This window comes from Ranitomeya variabilis, chromosome 4 (assembly GCF_051348905.1).
Source record: "Ranitomeya variabilis isolate aRanVar5 chromosome 4, aRanVar5.hap1, whole genome shotgun sequence".
Taxonomy (NCBI): domain Eukaryota; kingdom Metazoa; phylum Chordata; class Amphibia; order Anura; family Dendrobatidae; genus Ranitomeya; species Ranitomeya variabilis.
Genome location: NC_135235.1, coordinates 453,024,132 through 453,046,760, shown reverse-complemented (window position 1 = coordinate 453,046,760; position 22,629 = coordinate 453,024,132). Strand labels below are relative to the sequence as shown.

The 22,629-nt window shown below is 48.3% G+C and overlaps 2 protein-coding genes across 4 annotated transcripts in view; one reads left to right on the top strand and one right to left on the bottom strand.

The window, feature by feature from the left end:
- Positions 1-655: 655 nt before the first annotated feature.
- Positions 656-1,706, bottom strand: LOC143769009 (uncharacterized). The gene has a single exon (XM_077257618.1). The coding sequence runs from the start codon at positions 1,684-1,686 to the stop codon at positions 901-903; it is 786 nt and encodes a 261-aa protein (XP_077113733.1). The 5' UTR covers positions 1,687-1,706; the 3' UTR covers positions 656-900.
- Positions 1,707-10,060: 8,354 nt separating this feature from the next.
- Positions 10,061-22,629, top strand: part of MYBL2 (MYB proto-oncogene like 2) — a 65,859-nt gene continuing 53,290 nt past the window's right edge. Inside the window, exons 1-2 of one of the 3 annotated variants that reach the window (XM_077251548.1) lie at positions 10,061-10,394; positions 15,623-15,716. In XM_077251548.1, the coding sequence (XP_077107663.1) occupies positions 10,375-10,394; positions 15,623-15,716 (114 nt within the window). In that variant the 5' untranslated portion in view covers positions 10,061-10,374. The remainder of the gene's footprint in view (positions 10,395-15,622; positions 15,717-22,629) is intronic. The other 2 variants (XM_077251549.1, XM_077251550.1) reach the window with 2 other exon arrangements.

The window sequence follows — 22,629 nt, the reverse complement described above, 5'->3', positions numbered from 1 at the left end:
TTCAAGCCCCCGCCCCCCATTTGTACACATTTATTCTACCTATTCTGTCAGTGTGATTTTACTGTACACCGCACCAAATTGCCGGCTTTTCTAGAGAACACCGCTAGTCATACGCATGGTCCGTGTGTAATCCGTAATTTTCTTGCCCCCATAGACTTTCATTGGCGGATTTTTTTGCGCAGTACACTGACAAACGCAGCATGCTGCAATTTTCTGCGCCCGTGACATGCCGAATATTACGGATGCGTAATATACGGCAGATAGGAGCTGCCCCATAGAGAATCATTGGGCTGTGTGCAATGCGTATTTTCTGCGCTCATACGTCCGTAAAACTCGCTAGTGTGATGCCGGCCTTATTCCTCCGTGTTGCACATATGTACTACTAGACTAGGCAATTGCATGATCAAGCCACAGCTGGAATGATAGCTAGCACTGTAATGTAACTTAAGCAGAAGTGCTCCTTGCACCCTTGGTGTGGAAGAGTAGCTTGGTGCCACCAACTACTTGTCTTCCCCATCGATCTCTGTCACCTACAGATTGATGTAGCACAAGTAGGTGGCCCCAAACTGTGCTGCCAAGCCTAGGTTGCACAAAATGGCTGTACAGACAGGTTTAAGGGACAGCATTTGTGACACTAGATAAGTCTACTAGAAAATACACATTAGTTACACTTTATTATTTTATCCACAATACATTGAATTAGTCAAGACCTCAGGAAAACCATAAGCAGTTTGCCATTTTTAGTCCATGTAAAAAAAAAATAAAAAAAAAAAATTGGCTTGACAGTTTTACTAATCATAAAAAAAAAAAATCATGTCAAGCCATTATTAAAATGTAATAAGGCCATAGAAGTCTTGAAGAAATTGCCATGAGCATAGGGTACCCCGCTACCGCAAGCTGCTATTTTCCCAGCTTATCAGGAGACAAAGCAGGTATACGAGAAGAGCAGACTGGGTGAGCAAGAATTGTAATTGGAATCTCTGAGGCACTCAATTGACGCTGGTAGCGGAAAGGTTGAAGTAAAGAGCGCCCCATCTCTTTGTGCTTGACACCTGCCCACTGAGCACAAGGTGCAGAAGTAGATGGCTGGGTAGGTAGCAGTTCAGAGTCATTTGGGAACCTCAAGTCTGAGACCTCTAAAGAAGGCGTGCGCTCTTCCAGTGCAGAGTTTATTTCAGAGATCTCCCACATAGGTGAAGCTGGTTTCTGTTGTCTAATAGAATTAAGACGTACTTCCGTATCTTGTAGTTTTGAGATGCTAATATCTATTGCTAGAGGGTCAGTGGTCTCCAAGCTGTCATCTTCCTTATATGGTGTAGACACTTTATCTCCATAAAAGACCCCTACAATCGAGTTATTAAATTGGTTAATAGTTTCAGATATTATGGACGACTGTTCAAAGACTGGACCTTCAGGATTCAGTGGCGATCTTGTAACAGCCGGTCCACTTTCTTCTGCACTCAGCCATGGCTTATCTCTGCCACTTGTCAGAGGTGTTACATCAGGTTTTCGAAAAATTGGGGATTCGTCAGACTTTATTCCATGATCTAGGTGGTCAAGTGTTGAGTAGGGCGAGGAGTTACCCCGCACTGATGCAACAAACCCCAAGTCCATAAGTTCAGTCAGTGTGAGATTGGAGTTAGTCAGGAGGAAACTTGCACCACTGTTATCCAGGCCAGAAAACATCTTATTTCCAACTTCAGACCACTACAAAAACAGACAGATCACAAGGTGAGAATATAGCAAGTCAGGGTCAGGACTTGTTCACACAAGCTGAAAGCATTGTTTAGAGAAGCAACATTATGGCTGCAAGTCTGACAGACTTTGGGCCTTACGACCAGAGCCAATAGCCTAATGGCCATGAGGCTGTAATAGCGACCCAACAAATATGGCCACTACATGGGTCTAATAACTTGTCCTGACCTACACCAAAGCAATACGCTTGGAGTCAGTATACTTTACTTGCTCTGCACTTATTGACCATCACCTGATCACTAAGCTTTGTTTCACCTGAAGGCCAAGCCACAAGTTCTGGGCCAATCACATTTGTTGCAAAGTCAAAAGAAACCTATTCAGTTATTGGAGCATGACAGGCTACTGCTTATAACAAGGGTACTACCAACTTTCTGAATTGTTAAAGGGGTATTCCCATCTCCAAGACCCTATCCCAATATGTAGTAAATGTAACATTATTAGCAAATGCCTCCATTAAGACATTAGTATAGTTAGTTTGAGTCACCATGTTGCCTACCCCATGTGCAGGACGTTGCAGTAGCTTAGATATACATGTTACTGAGTTACAACCACTCAGTGACAGTTAGTCAACCATGGATATCTAAACTACTGCAATGCCCCACCCATCAGATAAGCAACATGGTGAATCAGAAAAACTACATTTCTAATTGGACATCATCCACATCTATTGTGATAGAGTCTTGGAGATAAGGCATATTCCTAAGTTTTAGTTTACAGGAAGATATTATTCCCATGAATTGATCAAAACAGGCTGTTCCATAAAAAAAAAAAAAAAAAACGACAGGTTAGCGTTTGCCACGCTTGACTGAGGATAGGGTACAAAATCTACATTAAGAGGAAACACTTCAGAATATACAGAAGCTGAGCATTTTGAGGGGTTCATTGGGGTGGAAGAGAACAAAACACACACACACACAATCTTGTAAGGCATCCATTGAAATCCCATTCAAGAATCAGGTCCTAAGCAGCTGACAGTTCATCCCCCCCATTTACATTGAAAACAAAGTGTACTGCAGGTTTAGTCATAATCAGCATCATACTTCAGGGACTCGCCACAGACTATACTAGCCCACAAGTATTACTGAGGAGGGGTTGTGGTCCTAGCAGTCAAATTTTCTGCAATCAGGAAACAATCTCAGATACACAGGAGCATTTAACCCCAAGTCTGGGTGCCCACGATCCAGAAGTAGCAGCGCTTTGGATGCAGCACATGTCCGCTGCATCCAAAGCGCTACCGTCTATTGAACACCGGTTCACTGAACCATGCAAATTTACCACATTCAATACATTTCTATTGATGCAATTTCTGTTGCAGATTAGCATCTCCACAAGAAACATTGACATGCTGCAGTCCTGAAAGACGCACCACATGTCAGTGTCCATAGGGGAGATGCAGGCATCTGAGGTTTCTTGAAATCCCATCCAATATGCTGTTACAGCAGGCTGCCACAGGTTTGACATTGCATAGATACACAGCCTCAAACCTGCAGCACCTCCAAATCATGGGCACATACCCAAAGAATACTCTTAGTCTCTCCACACTTAACCCCTTCCCGACCCATGACGCCTATGTGGCGTCATGGAATGATCGCGTCCCTGCAGATCGGGTGAAGGGGTTAACTCCTATTTTACCCGATCTGCAGGGAGAGGGGGAGTGCTACTTCAGCCCAGGGGGGGGGGTGGCTTCACCCCCCCGTGGCTACGATCGCTCTGATTGGCTGTTGAAAGTGAAACTGCCAATCAGAGCGATTTGTAATATTTCACCTAAAAAACTGGTGAAATATTACAATCCAGCCATGGCCGATGCTGCAATACCATCGGCCATGGCTGGAAAACCTGAAGTGACCCCCCCACCCCACCGATCGCCCCCCCAGTGCTCCGTTATGGGGTCCGGTCCCCTCCGTCCTGTGCTCCGCTCCCCCGTCCTCCTGCCCGCTCCCCCCCTGCTCCTATGTCACCCCCCGGTGCTCCGACGCCCCCCCCCGTGCCCCGATCTCCCCCCCCTTATACTTACCAAGGCTCCCGGTGTCGGTCCGTCTCCTCGCTGGGCGCCGCCATCTTCCAAAATGGCGGGCGCATGCTCAGTGCGCCCGCCGAATCTGCCGGCAGATTCATTACAAGTACATTTTGATCGCTGTGGTAGGTTCTATCACAGCGATCAAAATAAAAAAAATAATAAATAAACACCCCCCCCCCCCCCTTTATCACCCCCATAGGTAGGGACAATAATAAAATAAAGAAAATATTTTTTTTTTCTTTTTCCACTAGGGTTAGGGTTAGAACTAGGGTTAGAACTAGGGGTAGGGTTATGGCATGTGCACACAGAGCGGATCGGCCGCGGATCCGCAGCGGATCGGCCACGGATTGGCCGCGGATCCGCAGTGGATTGGCCGCGGATCCGCAGCGGATTGGCCGCTGCGAATTCGAAGCAGTTTTCCATCAGGTTTACAGTACCATGTACACCTAAGGAAAACCAAATCCGCTGTGCCCATGGTGCGGAAAATTCCGTGCAGAAACGCTGCATTGTATTTTCCGCAGCATGTCAATTCTTTGTGCGGATTCCGCAGCGTTTTACACCTGTTCCTCAATAGGAATCCGCAGGTGAAATCCGCACAAAAAAACACTGGAAATCTGCTGTAAATCCGCAGGTAAAACGCAGTGCCTTTTACCTGCAGATTTTTCAAAAATCGTGCGGAAAAATCTCACACGAATCCGCAACGTGGGCACATAGCCTTAGGGTTAGGGTTGGAATTAGGGCTAGGGTTTGAAATAGGGTTAAGATTAGGCTTGTGGTTAGGGTTACGGATAGGGTTAGGGGTGTGTTGGGGTTACAGTTGTGGTTAGGGTTGGGATTAGGGTTACGGTTGGGATTAGGGTTAGGATTAGGGTTGGAATTAGGGTTACGGTTGTGTTGCGGTTAGGGTTGTGGTTAGGGGTGTGTTGGGGTTAGGGTTGTGATTAGGGTTATGGCTACAGTTGGGATTAGGGGTGTGTTGGGGTTAGTGTTGAAGTTAGAATTGAGGGGTTTCCACTGTTTAGGCACATCAGGGGTCTCCAAACGCAACATGGCGCCACCATTGATTCCAGCCAATCTTGCGTTCAAAAAGTCAAATGGTGCTCCCGCCCTTCCAAGCCCCGACGTGCGCCCAAACAGTGGTTTACCCCCACATTTGGGGTACCAGCGTACTCAGGACAAACTGGGCAACAGTTGGGGTCCAATTTCTCCTGTTACCCTTGCAAAAATAAAAAATTACTTGCTAAAACATAATTTGAGGAAAGAACAATTATTTTTTATTTTCACGGCTCTGCGTTATAAACTTCTGTGAAGCACTTGGGGGTTGAAAGTGCTCACCACACATCTAGATAAGTTCCTTCGGGGGTCTAGTTTCCAAAATGGGGTCACTTGTGGGGTGTTTCTACTGTTTAGGCACATCAGGGGCTCTGCAAATGCAATGTGACGCCCGCAGACCATTCCATCAAAGTCTGCATTCCAAATGTCACTACTTCCCTTCCGAGCCCTGACGTGTGCCCAAACAGTGGTTTACCCCCACATATGGGGTATCAGCGTACTCACAACAAACTGGGCAACAAATATTGGGGTCCAAATTCTCCTGTTACCCTTGTGAAAATAAAAAATTGCTTGCTAAAACATCTTTTTTGAGGAAAGAAAAATTATTTTTTATTTTCACGGCTCTGCGTTGTAAACTTCTGTGAAGCACTTGGGGGTTGAACGTGCTCACCACACATCTAGATAAGTTCCTTGGGGGGTCTAGTTTCCAAAATGGGGTCACTTGTGGGGGGTTTCTACTGTTTAGGCATATCAGGGGCTCTGCAAACGTAACATGATGCCCGCAGACCATTCCATCAAAGTCTGCATTCCAAAACATCACTACTTCCCTTCCGAGCCCCGGCATGTGCTCAAACAGTGGTTTACCCCCACATATGGGGTATCAGCCTACTCAGGAGAAACTGGAAAACAACTTTTGGGGTCCAATTTCTCCTGTTACTCTTGCAAAAATAAAAAATTCTGGGCTAAAAAAATATTTTTGAGGAAAGGAAACACATTTATTATTTTCACGGCTCTGCGTTACAAACTTCTGTGAAGCACTTGGGGGTTCAAAGTGCTCACCACACATCTAGATAAGTTCCCTTGGGGGTCTAGTTTCCAAAATGAAGTCACTTGTGGGGAGTTCCTACTGTTTAGGCACATCAGGGACTCTGCAAACGCAACCTGATGCCCGCAGAGCATTCCATCAAAGTCTGCATTTCAAAACGTCACTACTTCCCTTCCGAACCCCGACGTGTGCCAAAACAGTGGTTTACCCCCACATATGGGGTATCAGCGTACTCAGGAGAAACTGGACAACAACTTTTGGGGTCCAATTTCTCCTGGTCAATTAGTTTCCAAAATGGGGTCACTTGTGTGGGAGCTCCAATGTTTAGGCACACAGGGGCTCTCCAAACGCGACATGGTGTCCGCTAATGATTGGAGCTAATTTTCCATTCAAAAAGCCAAATGGCGTGCCTTCCCTTCCGAGCCCTGCTGTGCGCCCAAACAGTGGTTTACCCCCACATATGGGGTATCATCGTACTCAGGACAAACTGGACAACAACATTTGGGGTCCAATTTCTCCTATTACCCTTGGGAAAATAAAAAATTCTGGGCTAAAAATCATTTTTGAGGAAAGAAAAATTATTTTTTTATTTTCACGGCTCTGCGTTATAAACTTCTGTGAAGCACCTGGGGGTTATAAGTGCTCACTATGCATCTAGATAAGTTCCTTGGGGGGTCTAGTTTCCAAAATGGGGTCACTTGTAGGGGAGCTCCAATGTTTAGGCACACAGGGGCTCTCCAAACGCGACATGGTGTCCGCTAACGATTGGAGCTAATTTTCCATTCAAAAAGTCAAATGGCACGCCTCCCCTTCCGAGCCTTGCCGTGCACCCAAACAGTGGTTTACCCCCACATATGAGGTATCGGCATACTCAGGAGAAATTGCCCAACAAATTTTAGGATCCATTTTATCCTGTTGCCCATGTGAAAATGAAAGAATTGAGGCTAAAAGAAATTGTGTGAAAAAAAAGTACTTTTTCATTTTTGCGGATCAATTTGTGAAGCACCTGGGGGTTTAAAGTGCTCACTATGCCTCTAGATGAGTTCCTTGGGGGGTCTAGTTTCCAAAATGGGGTCACTTGTGGAGGAGCTCCAATGTTTAGGCACACAGGGGCTTTCCAAACGCGACATGGTGTCCGCTAACGATGGAGATAATTTTTCATTCAAAAAGTCAAATGGCGCTCCTTCCCTTCCGAGCCCTGCCGTGCGCCCAAACAGTGGTTTACCCCCACATATGAGGTATCAGCGTACTCAGGACAAATTGGACAACAACGTTCGTGGTCCAGTTTCTCCTTTTACCCTTGGGAAAATAAAAAAAAATTCGCTAAAAGATCATTTTTGTGACTAAAAAGTTAAATGTTCATTTTTTACTTCCATGTTGCTTCTGCTGCTGTGAAACACCTGAAGGGTTAATAAACTTCTTGAATGTGGTTTTGAGCACCTTGAGGGGTGCAGTTTTTAGAATGGTGTCACTTTTGGGTATTTTCAGCCATATAGAACCCTCAAACTGACTTCAAATGTGAGGTGGTCCCTAAAAAAAAATGGTTTTGTAAATTTTGTTGTAAAAATGAGAAATCACTGGTCAAATTTTAACCCTTATAACTTCCTAGCAAAAAAAAAATTTGTTTCCAAAATTGTGCTGATGTAAAGTAGACATGTGGGAAATGTTATTTATTAACTATTTTGTGTCACATAACTCTCTGGTTTAACAGAATAAAAATTCAAAATGTGAAAATTGCGAAATTTTCAAAATTTTTGCCAAATTTCCGTTTTTTTCACAAATAAACTCAGAAATTATCGACCTAAATTTACCACTAACATGAAGCCCAATATGTCACGAAAAAACAGTCTCAGAATCGCTAGGATCCGTTGAAGCGTTCCTGAGTTATTACCTCATAAAGGGACACTGGTCAGAATTGCAAAAAACGGCAAGGTCATGAAGGGGTTAATACTGTTGAGAGTATGTAACCATCAACACCCCCACTGCTCCATACCATATTCCCACTTACCTTTCACTGGCTACCTCTGAACTCTTCTCTCACAATGTTATAGAAACTTTATATAGGCTTTGTGTTTTGCAGTCATCCACCTGAAATCAGTTGAAATCAGTGTCACACCTGCCTATTCCAGCACTATTGAGAGATCTGACAGAAACTAGATCTGGGTCTATCAGGCTACATTCACACATTCAGTATTTGGTGAGTTTTTTACCTCAGTATCTGTTAGGCTACTTTCACACTAGCGTCGGGAACAACCCGTCGCTGCGCGTCGGGCCGACGTTCCCGACGCTAGTGTGTTCTCCGCCGCACAACGGGGGCAGCGGATGCATATTTCCCACGCATCCGCTGCCCCATTGTGATGTGCGGGGAAGTGCGGGGAGGTGGGGGCGGAGTTCCGACTGCGCATGCGCGGTCGGAAAAAGCGGACCGTCGGGAGCAAAAAACGTTACATGTAACGTTTTTTTCTCCCGACGGACCGCTACCATACGCCCAAACGCCGCCAAACGCATTCACCGTTTGGAAATGCGTCGCAAATGCGTCGCAAATGCGTCGCTAATGTTACTCTATGACGAAACAACGTATCCAGCAAAAACTTTTGCTGGATGCGGCGTTTCGCAAAAACGACGCATTTGCGACGTATTGCAGTTAACGCTAGTGTGAAACTAGCCTAAGCCAAAACCAGGAGTGGGTGATTACATAAGTGGGACGTGTTTCTAATAGGCCATGTTCACACATTCAGTATTTGGTGAGTTTTTTACCTCAGTATCTGTAAGCCAAAACCAGGAGTGGGTGATAACTACATAAGTGGGACGTGTTTCTAATAGGCCATGTTCACACATTTAGCATTTGGTGAGTTTTTTACCTCAGTATTTGTAAGCCAAAACCAGGAGTGGGTGATAAATACAGAAGTGGTGCATATGTTTCTATTATACTTTTCCTCTGATAGACCCACGCCTGGTTTTGGCTTACAGATACTGAATGTGGCCTAATAGAAGCATGTCATCGGGATCTGTGGAAGCGCTGTGTGCACAAAACAGCTGTCATCCTGTGGTCAACATGTTCTCCCTGTCCATATCACACATGTCCTAATAAAGTCTAATCTGTTTTATCGGGCTTGGTGAGTGCAAACCTTTTTTTTCCGGATTTCATGCACTTTTTTGGTTATGCACCTGAAGCGCCCATTTTTGGAGTAGGTGGTATTGGTACTGGTGTAGCAGCATAGGGCACGCTGATAGGTGATCGCAATAGGCAGCGGTGCGGGTTTTAATCTTTTTCTTGGACAATGTCACTACTTCTGCATTTATCACCCACTCCTAGTTTTGGCTTACAGAGGCCGGAGTCACAGCAGCTTATGGCATCGGATGTGATATGCTAATGACACTCGGCTCCTGCTCTGGGAGTGAGACAAGTGTCAGTGCTCCGATCCTCTCGCATGAGAGAATCACAGCACAGGCGTGGAGGAGACATGCTGGCGTCCGCAGGAGTCGCACTGCACTCAGGTGATATCCGAGTGCAGTGCCATATTTCACACGCACCCATAGACTTATATGTTGCGGATAATTTCCATTATTGTATTTCAGATTTTTCTTCCCAGAGCCATTAGGCTATGTTTCCACGGTCAGGAAACGTTCAGGATTTGTTGCGGATTGGACAATGCCTACAGCCACTGCGGCCAGATGTTACAGCATAGTGGAGGGGATTTTATGAAATCCCGTCTCCACTATGCGTGCAGGGCCACATCCCGCAGCCTTGCATATCCGGACATGCGGAGTGCTTTCTAGACAGCAACAGGTCTATTTATCTTGAGGAGATGCTCCTCAAACGGGCAATGTGCTTATTCCTGAGTGAAATCACAGCATTCTGCAACATTCTTATGCTGATTACATTTGGGCCGAGTGCAATAACATTATTTCTTGCACTGCACTCGTCCGAGTTCTATTCTCCTGTGAGTGAGCCATAGGCTACGGTCACACTAGCAGTATTTGGTCAGTATTTTACATCAGTATTTGTTAGCCAAAACCAGGAGTGGGTCAAAAATACAGAGTTGGTGACGTGTTTTAATTATGGCTTTCCCCTCTGTTTATTCCACTCCTCGTTTTGGCTTACAACTACTGATGTACAATCCTGACCACCTACCGATAGTGTGACCGTAGCCACAACTGTATAAATCCCAGACAGGGAAAGCTGTGGCAGCCAGGAAAGGAAGAACGCGCCACTGTCTCTGGCGCCCCCTGCCGCCTGTGAGCGCTCATAGCCGCGCGCTTGGCACTGGAGTAAACATTTCAGATTGAGCGCCTTTTTCGGGCTCCTCCCCGCTCTGCGCTCCTATTGCAGCGTTGTTCCGTGTGACTCCGCCCCCTGTCACTGCAGCCGCTCCAGACGGAGCACATCCATGACGTCATTGCTTGTCCTCCGACCCCGGAAAGGGAGGACCGCAGCTGCGCGCGCAGCGGGCGGGAGATAGGAAAAACAATAACGCCCGAATCCGGTGGTCGGGAGGTCGTCATGGCCCGGATGGGACGCAGGTGAGAGCGCGAGCTCCGGAGAGCGGCGAAAGGCGCTTTACAGTGCCGGTAACTTCTGCAGCCGGGAGTTCTCATGTAATGTCCCATCCGGTGATAGGAGGCTTTGTGTCACCCGATCGGGCTCAGCTGCGCCCCTCAGGCCGGGGGACCTCCATTCATTAGCATCTGGGCGCTTTGTGTGAGTTGTGCATCGCTACATTGTCCACTCTCCTACTTCTGTAACCTCCAACTCTAGGGCCCGGCCTGTGCTGCGTCCCTGCCCCTTCCCCCCCCCCCCCCGGCCTGTGCTGCGTCCCTGCCCCTTACCCCCCCCCCCCCCGGCCTGTGCTGCGTCCCTGAACACCCCCCCGTCCTGTGCTGCGTCCCTGCCCGCCCCCCCGGCCTGTGCTGCGTCCCTGCCCGCCCCCCCCGGCCTGTGCTGCGTCCCTGCCCCCTCCCCCCCCCCCCCCCCCGGCCCGTGCTGTGTCCCTGCCCCTTCCCCCCCCCGGCCTGTGCTGTGTCCCTGCCCCTTCCCCCCCCCCCCCGGCCTGTGCTGCGTCCCTGCCCCTTCCCACCCCCCCGGCCTGTGCTGCGGCCCTGCCCCTTCCCACCCCCCCCCCCCGGCCCGTGCTGTGTCCCTGCCCCTTCCCCCCCCTGGCCTGTGCTGTGTCCCTGCCCCTTCCCCCCCCCCCCCCCCCCCCGGCCTGTGCTGCGTCCCTGCCCCTTCCCACCCCCCCGGCCTGTGCTGCGGCCCTGCCCCTTCCCACCCCCCCGGCCCGTGCTGTGTCCCTGCCCCTTCCCCCCCAGGCCTGTGCTGTGTCCCTGCCCCTTCCCCCCCCCCGGCCTGTGCTGCGTCCCTGCCCCTTCCCCCCCCGGCCTGTGCTGCGTCCCTGCCCCTTCCCCCCCCGGCCTGTGCTGCGTCCCTGCCCCTTCCCCCCCCGGCCTGTGCTGCGTCCCTGCCCCTTCCCCCCCTCCCCCCCGGCCTGTGCTGCGTCCCTGCCCCTTCCCCCCCCCCCCGGCCTGTGCTGCGTCCCTGCCCCTTCCCCCCCCCCCCCCGGCCTGTGCTGCGTCCCTGCCCCTTCCCCCCCCCCCCGGCCTGTGCTGCGTCCCTGCCCCTTCCCCCCCCCCCCCCCCCCGCCGGCCTGTGCTGTGTCCCTGCCCCTTCCCCCCCCCGGCCTGTGCTGCGTCCCTGCCCCTTCCCCCCCCCCCCCCCCCGGCCTGTGCTGTGTCCCTGCCCCTGCCCCTTCCCCCCCCGGCCTGTGCTGTGCCCCTGCCCCTTCCCCCCCCGGCCTGTGCTGTGTCCCTGCCCCTTCCCCCCCCCCCCCGGCCCGTGCTGCGTCCCTGCCCCTTCCCCCCCCCCCCCCCCGGCCTGTGCTGCCTCCCTGCCCCTTCCCCCCCGGCCTGTGCTGCGTCCCTGCCCCTTCCCCCGGCCTGTGCTGCGTCCCTGAACACCCCCCCGGCCTGTGCTGCGTCCCTGCCCCTCCGCGCCCCCCCCCCGGCCTGTGCTGCGCCCCTGCCCCTTCCCCCCCCCCCCCCCCCCGGGCCTGTGCTGCGTCCCTGAACCCCCCCCCCCCGACCTGTGCTGCGCCCCTTCCCCCCCCCCCCCCCCCCCCCCCCCGCGGCCTGTGCTGCGTCACATTTATGATCCCCCCCCTCCTTGGCCTGGGCTGCGTCCCTGCTTTGCTTCCTGTATGCAGCCACATGTTATTTATTTATATAGCACTATTGATTCCATGGTGCTGTACATGAGAAGAGGTTACATACAAGTTACAGATGTCACTTACAGTAAACAAACAATTACAGGCTGATAAAGAGGGGTGAGGACCCTGCCCTTGCGGGCTTACATTCTGCAGGATTATGGGGAAGGAGACAATAGGTTGAGGATTGCTGCAGCTCCGGAGTTGGTGAGGCAGTAGCTTCGGTACTGGTGAGGGGGCAGCGGGGTCAGTGCAGGCTGTAGGCTTTCCTGAAGAGATGGGTTTTCAGGTTCCGTCTGAAGGATCCAAATGTGGTGGATAACTGGACTTGTCTGGGCACAGAATTCCAGAAGATGGGGGATATTCGGGAGAAGTCTTGGAGGCGATTGGATGAGGAGCGAATAAGTGTGGAGGAGAGAAGGAGGTCTTGGGAGGACCGGAGATTACGTGAGGGAAGATATCGGGAGATGAGTTCAGAGATATATGGAGGAGACGGGTTATGGATGGCTTTGTAGGTCAGTGTTAGTAATTTGAACTGCATACGCTGAGGGAATGGGAGCCAGTGAAGGGATTTGCAAATGGGGGAAGCGGAGGAATAGCGAGGAGAGAGATGAATTAGTCGGGCAGCAGAGCTAAGGATGGACTGGAGAGGTGCAAGGGTGTTAGAATGTAGACAGAGGAGGATGTTGCAGTAGTCCAGGCGAGAAATGAGGGCATGCACTAACATTTTAGAGTGGGGGTTGAAGAAAGGATAGATTCTAGAAATATTTTTGAGCTGGCGGGGACTTGAGATGTTGAGAGCTTGAATGTGCGGCTTGACGGACAGGGCAGAGTCAAGGGTTACTCAGAGGTAGTGGATTTCTGGCACAGGGGAAAGTGTGAAGTCATTTAATGTCATGGATAGAAGGTAGGGAAAATACATGAGATTGAGGAAAGCTGGAGTTCAGGTTTGTCCACATTGAGCTTGAGTAACCAAGAGAAGGAGGATATGGCTGATAGACACTCTGGGATTCTGGACAGCAGAGAGCTGACATCTGGGCCAGAGAGGTAGATCTGAGTGTCATCAGCATACAAAGCCATAGGGGCTTTGAGTTGTCCCAGGCCAAGGGTATTGATTGAGAAAATTATGGGTCTAAGGCTACGTTCACATTTGCGTTGTGCGCCGCAGCGTCGGCGCCGCAACGCACAACGCAAACAAAAACGCATGCACAACGCTGCGTTTTGCGCCGCATGCGTCCTTTTTTTGATTGATTTTGGACGCAGCAAAAATGCAACTTGCTGCGTCCAATGCGTCCAGATGCGTGCGCCGCAGGGACGCATGCGGCGCAAAACGCAAGTGCGACGCATGTCCATGCGCCCCCATGTTAAATATAGGGGCGCATGACGCATGCGGCGGCGCCCGACGCTGCGGCGCTGACCGCAAATGTGAACGTAGACTTAGAACAGAGCCTTGAGGGATTCCAACAGAGGGCGGGATAAGGAGGTAGTGTGGGAGACTCTAAGGCCATGTGCACACGTTCAGTATTTTTCGCGTTTTTTTTCCGCTATAAAAACGAGATAAAAACGCGAAAAACGCTTACATATGCCTCCCATTATTTTCAGGGTATTCCGCTTTTTTTGTGCAAATGTTGCATTTTTTTCCGCGAAAAAATCGCATCGCGGAAAACAAAAAGCAACATGTTCATTAAATTTGCGGAATTGCGGGGATTCCGCACACCTAGGAGTGCATTGATCTGCTTACTTCCCGCACGGGGTTGTGCACACCATGCGGGAAGTAAGCAGATTATGTGCGGTTGGTACCCAGGGTGGAGGAGAGGAGACTCTCCTCCACGGACTGGGCACCATACAATTGCACACAATAATCAATAAGCATGTATTGTAAATGGCCGAGAGCATATTCAGAAATCAGATATTGCTCTCCCAATATCAAAACAAGTCTATAGGAGCATCACTCCCAATGGGACATATTATATACTAGCGAAAAGAGGGAGCATAGACACTGAAATAAAAATCACAAAATTTTATTAATGAAATGCAGAAAAAACCATACAAAAAAATAAATAAATTATAAATACATGACAGAGTACATAAAAAATTCCAACATGTAAACAAGAGGAAAACCAACCAGTACACTAAGGGGTAGGACACATATCCAGTGTATGACCTGGGTAAGTATTAACAGTCCACAAAGGTAACCTATACTCCCATCATGGGAGAAAGATCTATAAAGGACCAACGCCTTATGTCACATAGTACATCATTATATCCCAGTATGTATATACCGCCAAGGCGATAAAGACTTACCCATAATGGATCAGGATACGTGTGTGGCCTACCCGCTACCCCTGACGCGCGTTTCGCTTGATCGCTTCTTCAAAGGGGAAGTGGTTAAAAAAAAAAAGAATTAAAATAAAAAATAGTCGTATACTCACCCTCTGATGGCCTGCGCAGTCTTCCCGCCTCTCCGGTGCATGCCGTCGCTTCGATTCCTATAGCTGGTGTGTGAAGGACCTGCGATGACGTCGCGGTCTTGTGATTGGTCGTGTGACCGCGATGTCATCGAAGGTCCTGCGCACATACACCATCTATAGGAACGGACGCCGCTGAGGAGATCGGCTGTCTGCAGGTGAGTATAACCATTTTTTTTTATTTTTAAACATTCTATCTTTTACTATTGATGCTGCATAGGCAGCATCTATAGTAAAAAGTTGGTCACACTTGTCAAACACTATGTTTGACAAGTGTGACCAACCTGTCAGTCAGTTTTCCAAGCGATGCTACAGATCGCTTGGAAAACTTTAGCATTCTGCAAGCTAATTTAGCTTGCAAAATGCTAAAAAAAAGCAAAAAAAAAAATGCGGATTTCTTGCAGAAAATTTCCGGTTTTCTTCAGGAAATTTCTGCAAGAATTCCTGACGTGTGCACATACCCTAAATGTGCGGTTAGGCTACGTTCACATTTGCGGTCAGCGCCGGGCGCCGCAGCGTCGCCGCATGCGTCATGCGCCCCTATATTTAACATGGGGGCGCATGGACATGCGTTGTGCTGCGTTTTGCGCCGCATGGCCGCAAGCGTTGGACGCAAGAAACGCTTCAAGTTGCATTTTTTTTGCGTCCAACTTTCGGCCAAAAAGGACGCATGCGGCGCAAAACGCAGCGTTTTAGCGTGCGTTTTGCCGCGTTTTTGTTTGCGTTGTGCGCTGCGGCGCCGACGCTGCGGCGCACAACGCAAATGTGAACGTAGCCTTAGAAAGGTATGAGGAGATCCAGGATGGGGCACTTTGCAAAAAGCCATGTAGGAGAGACAGCTGGCATGTTCAAGAAGGTGCATTGATCAGATAAGACCAAACTAGAACTTTTTGGGTAAAATGCTGTGTGCGGTGGAAAACTAACATTTCACATCAACCGTTTTCAAGGCACTGTATCTTATGCCCATTCATACATGCACAAAGCACTCAGTTTCTGTACCCCACATAGATAGTAGTGTAGGCATGCTGCTAGTTATGGCTGCCAGCTCTGTATTATAAATATACAATTCCCTTTCTCTCTGCAGTGATGAATTGGAAGGCTTGCATGATCAGGACACAGATTCAGATGTTCCGGAGCACAGGGAGAATAGAGTCAAGGTGAAATGGACTCATGAGGAGGTGAGTTTTGGGCAACTTCATTTACGATAGACCTGGACAAAACTTAGCCAGGGCTAGTGTCTGTACCATAAGACCATGGTGCTTGGTGCGAATGGGTTAAAGTGCAATGACCAAAACCTGGGAGCAAGGCTGACTCTAATCTATCTTTGTTCTTGATTTTTCAAGCCCTGCTATATACACACACATGGACACATTTCTTGGTATCCTTCTGTTAAAGTAAGAAAACACAATGATTGCTGAAATAACTTGGAACTGACAAAAGTAATTTTCAGTTAAAATTTACTGAATATCAACTAATGAGAATCAGACATTGCTTTTGGTTGTTCAATAGAAAATTGTAGAAAAAACCTCCAAACTGATAAAAATGGCCTGGAAAAAAATAATGGTACCATTAACTTAATATTTTTGTTGCACAACACTTTGAGGCAATCACTGCAAACAACAATTCTTTCCGTCCACAGATCTTCATTATGGTTTATATCAGTGCATATATGTCACTTCACAATAGTCCAATTCTTTCCTCTTCGCTATTTTAGAATGTATTGGTTCATTATCCTGTTGGAAGACCTATGGCCTATGACTCAGACCGAACATTCTGGCACTGGGCAGCACACTTGCTCCAGAATGCCTTGATAGTCTTGAGATTTCATTGTACCTTGCACAGGTTCAAGATGCCCTCTGACAGATGTATCCCCCATGTTTCACAGTAGGTACAATGTTCTTTTCTTTGTATGTTTCATTTTTGCTTCTGATGTGACTTGTCAAAAAGCTCCAGTTTCTCTAATCCCCTTCACGACAGCACACGGGAGACTGCCTCCCCATCCTAATTAGGGACAGGAAACACGAGGTTTAAATAGCCCTCCCCTTCCTTCTATCTTCAGTGTTTTTCTGTCCCTAAGGGATGAAGAGGTCAACCGAGAAGATCTTTTTAGGAATCCTCTTAGACTCCCAAAACCAAAGATCCTCTCTTCCAGTCATCAAACAATTAAACATAAGATCAAGGGTTCGGATCATAAAAACCCAGAAGAGGGTGACCTTAAAATTTGCCATGTCAGTCCTGGGATCGATGACAGCATGTATTCAGGCATTTCCCTGGGCCCAGTCTCATTTGAGGATCCTCCAAAAATGTATCCTCCCTTTGTGACCTCTCCGGAAGCACAAGAATTTCTCTTCCTCACCACATAAAACTATCCCTCAACTGGTGGCTCAGCCAAGAAAATCTGGCAAGGGGAATACCTTGGATCCAATATCCAGTCTCTTGAGTCACAACAGACACTAGCAAACGCGGTTGGGGAGCAGTGACATCTCGAGAAGTCTTTCAAGTAATCTGTCCCAAAAAGATGGACAACCGATCCTCCAATTTCAGGGAATTGAGAGCAGTGGAGGAATCACTGAGAGCAGCAAAACCAATAGTCTGGGGAACCCATGTCCGAGTTGACTCTGACAAAATGACCTCTGTGGTCCATCTACGTCATCAGGGCAGCACAAAATTCAACAAGATTCTGCAGCAGGTCTCAGCAAGGATTTTCATGTGGGCAGAACGTCACCTCTTTTCTTTATCGGCTCTTTGCCTAAAAGGATTCCACAACATCGAAGCAGACTTTCTGAGCAGGACAAATTTAGACCCAGGCGAATGGAGCCTCAGTATGAGAGTACCAGTTAATAACCAAAAAATGGGGTCTCCCAGAGGTGGACCTGTTTGCGAGTTGGAAAAACGCAACAGTAGAGCACCATTTCTCCATAGGTCCAAACGAAACCCAATCAAAGGTAGATGCCTTCTCTCACCCGTGGAGTTTCAGGTTGGCCTATGCATTCCCTCCCATTCCTCTGTTGCCAAGAACACTACAAAAGGTCAGAACGGACAGGGTCAAAACCATCCTGATCGCGCCTCTGACCAAAGATGAGCTGGTTCGGGGCTCTGAAATTCCTGAGCTCAGAGGAACCTCTGGCCCTGCCGCTGGACTGCGACCTTCTACATCAAGATCCCATTTTTCTCTATCCCCATGATGGCACCACGGAGAGAAGGGTCCGCCCCCAGGGACAGGAAACCTACAGGTGAAAAAGGGCGTACCTCTCTCCCACATCAGTTGGTTTCCTGTCCCTGACGGGGAACCTACAGCACGTACCTGAAGGATTCTTTGTGGGATTCCAGGGGCTGGTCCAGTCGGTTCTTGATAGGGGGCGCCCTGTCACGGCTGGGTCGAGCGGGTTTTCTCTCCCCTTTTCTCCCTTCCCTGAAGCACCACCGCGGGGGTCGGCGGACCTCATGGGTGAGTGTGGGGGGGAAGGCAGTGAAAAGGATCAAGTCTGCCTTCCCCACGGAAAAAACAAAGGGGTAGGAAGGAGCTGGTGGCGGCGGTCACCAAAATAGCCCTGTACCACGGTATGGAGGTAGCGGCGGCTACCTTTCCATAAGCCCCAGACAAAACTGGGAGGCAGGACCGGGTGTCGCAGGGGACCGCCGAGACGCCGGCGCCATTGCCGCCCGGACCGGGGCAGACGCCGGCAAACGGAACGCTAGGGCGCTCGGGTGTCCCCGTTTATATCTTCCCCTATGTGGGGCCGGCAATCCGGGAAAACCGGAAGTTAGGCGGGCGCATGCGCAGATCGCCACTTCCGGCGTCGGCGGCACAGCAGACTAAAAAGAACGCTCACAGGCGGGAGAATGTGGTAAATTCAAATCTCCGGTGCACCAAACAAGTGCGGAGGCCACTATGAGCGAAAACGAGCAGCAGGATGCGCAGGAAGTCGTTCAGCTATCCCCTGAGCAAGCGCAGGTACAGCGGCGCCAGCACTCACAACATCAGCGCAAGGGGAACTCTTCCTCTCTACAGCGCAGCAGCAGCGGACGCTCAGTCACAACGCAGCCGGGGTTCTGCAAAGACCACACGACCGGTGACGAATCCAGTAGTGGACACAGTCCCCAGGCCTGAGACGGTATCTCTTATCCACAGGGGGTGAGTGATCTACGTGAAAGTTCTGATTTTAATACGGAGTTACTCTTTTTTCCTAGGGAAGGAAATGTACAGGCAAAACAAAGCACAGAGTATGTGCTATATGTTCAGAGGAGCTGCCTTCCTCCTGGGAGAAGAAGCTGTGCAGCACTTGCATAGAGAAGACGATTCAGGAGGAATCCCCAGCATTTGCCTCAGACCTTAAAACATTAATAAGAAGTCAGGTGGAGAGTGCCCTTAAAAGCATTAAAACCACAAAGAAAAAACACAAAACAAGTCACGGGTTTCCCTGACTCTAGCGCGGACGAGTCAGAAAGCGAGCTATCTGACTAGTGGTTCATCAGCCTCTGATACCTCTTCGTTATCCTCAGAAGGGGGACGCAGTTGCTTCCCTATCGAGGAGACAGACGCCTTAGTAAAAGCCGTCAGAACGACAATGGGTCTGGTAGATGAACGGCCTAAAAGAACAGCGCAGGACATAATGTTCAGTGGGTTGGAACAAAAGAAAAGCATTCCCAATAAATGAGAAAATTCACTCTCTAATTAAGAGAGAATGGAAAAAGCCAGACATAAAAGTTCTCCTGACTCCCAAAAGGAAGTACCCTTTCGATGACCCAGCCTGCTCATCCTGGAGTAAGGCACCAAAATTAGATGTGGCCATAGCAAAGGCCTCTAAAAAGTTCGCCCTGCCCTTTGAGGACATGGGTACCTTAAAAGACCCAATGGACAAAAAAGCTGAGACTTTCTTGAAAAACTCCTGGGAAGCGGCAGGGGGTGGACTAAAACCAGCCATCGCGGCCACCTGCACGGCCCGCGCCCTAATGGTATGGCTCGAGCACTTGGATTCTCAATTAAAGGGGAAAGTCTCGAGAGACAATTCAAAAATCAGTGTTTATAACACTGGTCAACAGCATTTTTGGTGCCAAAGATATTTCATCGAATTTAGGGTATTTTTGGGGTGCTGATTCTGAATATGTCATCAGTTTTGCCAGATTGGCTCAAGTTTTTGAGATTTTTGGTATCTTATTTATAGCACTTGTTGGTAAATGCGACGCATCATCTCATTAATTTCTTTGGATTAGTACTTGAACTGAGCAGTTCTCAATATAGTTTTGTGTTAATTAGTGTTCTAAAAGTTTGTTCATAGCTTGATTTTTGCACTAACTTTATGTTGTTGTCTGTTTTCCAGTGAAAAGCATGAACTCATCAAGAAGAAGTTGTCTTAACGATCCAGACTCATTCTGTTACATTTGTGGTGAATACACACTGCCAAAACATAGAAGAAACATAACAGACTTCATAAAAAAAAGTGTATTTTGCCTATTTTGGGGTTATGCTTGGGGACCAAGACAAGTTTTGGGCACCACACATAGTGTGCAAAGCATGTATCGAATTATTACGAAAATGGAGCAAAGGACAAAGAAAAAGCTTCAAATTTGGTGTTCCAATGGTGTGGAGAGAGCCAAAAAATCATCATGATGACTGTTATTTATGGTAAACACAGGTACAGGCACATCTTCACAATGAGGGACAGGCCTTCTTGCAGATTCCATGTTACTCCCATTTTTGTTTCTTATGCTTATTGAATCCTTGCACTTGCACTGCACAGAAATAACAGTCATCATGATGATTTTTTGGCTCTCTCCACACCATTGGAACACCAAATTTGAAGCTTTTTCTTTGTCCTTTGCTCCATTTTCGTAATAATTCGATACATGCTTTGCACACTATGTGTGGTGCCCAAAACTTGTCTTGGTCCCCAAGCATAACCCCAAAATAGGCAAAATACACTTTTTTTACGAAGTCTGTTATGTTTCTTCTATGTTTTGGCAGTGTGTATTCACCACAAATGTAACAGAATGAGTCTGGATCGTTAAGACAACTTCTTCTTGATGAGTTCATGCTTTTCACTGGAAAACAGACAACAACATAAAGTTAGTGCAAAAATCAAGCTATGAACAAACTTTTAGAACACTAATTAACACAAAACTATATTGAGAACTGCTCAGTTCAAGTACTAATCCAAAGAAATTAATGAGATGATGCGTCGCATTTACCAACAAGTGCTATAAATAAGATACCAAAAATGTCAAAAACTTGAGCCAATCTGGCAAAACTGATAGCATATTCAGAATCAGCACCCCAAAAATACCCTAAATTCATTAAAATATTTTGGACACCAGAAAAAAAAAAATTTTTTGTTGACCTGTGTAATGAAAGGTGCAGCAGCCTTTTTGGCTGACGCATCAGTGGATTCAGTTAGACTAGCAGCCAGGTCAGCCTCCTTCTCAAACGCCGCAAGACGTGCCCTGTGGCTAAAATGCTGGCCAGGGGATTTGCAAACGAAAACGAGACTTTGCTCAATACCTTGCGAAGGCGAATTCTTATTTGGATCAACGTTAGACGATATCCTCGACAAAGCCGGGGATAAGAAAAAATCTTTTCCCGGATTCCCCAACCAGTCTTACAGGCGTCCCTTTCGGAATAGAAAGTTCATGCGGAGGAGACCTCCAAAAGGGAACAAAGAGGCATGGGAAGACAAGAGCAATAAGAACAGGGGATTTTTGTTCAACAAAGCCACTCCCGATAATAAGAAAACACAATGAAGGTATTCCCCGGGTCGGGGGGAGACTAGCCGGTTTTCTTCCAGCCTGGGAAAAAATTTCAAACAGTCCCCGGATATTAGGCATAATACGAGAAGGTCTCAAACTAAAATTCCGCGTTCCCCCCCCCCCCCCCCAACTATTCCTTCATGGTAACACCGCAGAGACAATCACAAAAACAGTCAGCTCTCCAGGAAGAAATTTTGAGCTTAATCCAGAAGGGGGTCTTACAGGAAGTCCCACACCAGGAAAGAGGCATGGGCTTCTACTCCCCCCTCTTCATTCGAAGGAAACCAGACGGATCGTACAGGACGATCTTAAATCTCAAAAAATTAAACAGTTTCCTCGAAATTCCACACTTCAAAATGGAAACAATAAAATCTTGCGTGAAAATACTCTTTCCCTTGTGTTTCATGACTGTTCTAGACTTACGAGATGCATATTACCATGTGCCGATCCACAGGGATCATCAAAAGTATCTCAGACTTGCAGTGAATATCCAGGGGGAAGTGAAACACTACCAATTTCGGGCCCTCCCCTTCGGTTTAGCTATTGCACCTCGGGTGTTCACGAAGATAATGTCAGAAGTGATGGCTCACATACGGGAACAGAATATCCTGATAGGGAACTATCTGGACGACCTCCTTGTAGCAGGGACCTCATTCCATCACTGCAAACAGTTGGATTTGGTCATGGCTTCTCTGTCGAGGCTGGGTTGGCTACTAAACCTTCCCAAATCCAGAGTAGTCCCTTCTCAGGTACAGGAGTACTTAGGGATAGTCCTGGACTCGACCACACAAATGTGCTACCTTCCTCAGGGGAAGATTCAAAAAATGACACAGGCTGTGTTAGTTATCAACATCTCCAGTCACCACTCTCAGAAAAGCTACTGTATGTCCCTGCTGGGCTCCATGACAGCCTGCATCTCGGCCGTACAGTGGGCACAGTGTCATACCCGGGACCTACAATGGGAGACTTTAAATTCAAGCCTATATATGGGCAGAAATTTAGACGGGCAATTAAGTATATCATCAACTACGATACACTCCCTAGAATGGTGGGCGTACCCAGTAAATTTTACCAAGGGGGTCTCTTGGGCACTACCGACGGGAAAAAGTCCTAACGACGGATGCAAGCCCCTGGGGGTGGGGAGCACATGTAGACGATCAAGTGGCACAAGGGAATTGGTGCAAAAGTCAGAGTTAGTATCATCAAACATGAAAGAACTGTTAGCGGTAAAGCTCGCCCTAACACACTTTCTAAAACTCCTTCGCTCTCACCACGTAAAAATCTTCTCAGACAACCAGGTGGTGGTAGCATATCTAAACCACCAAGGGGGCACCAGGTCACGAGCAC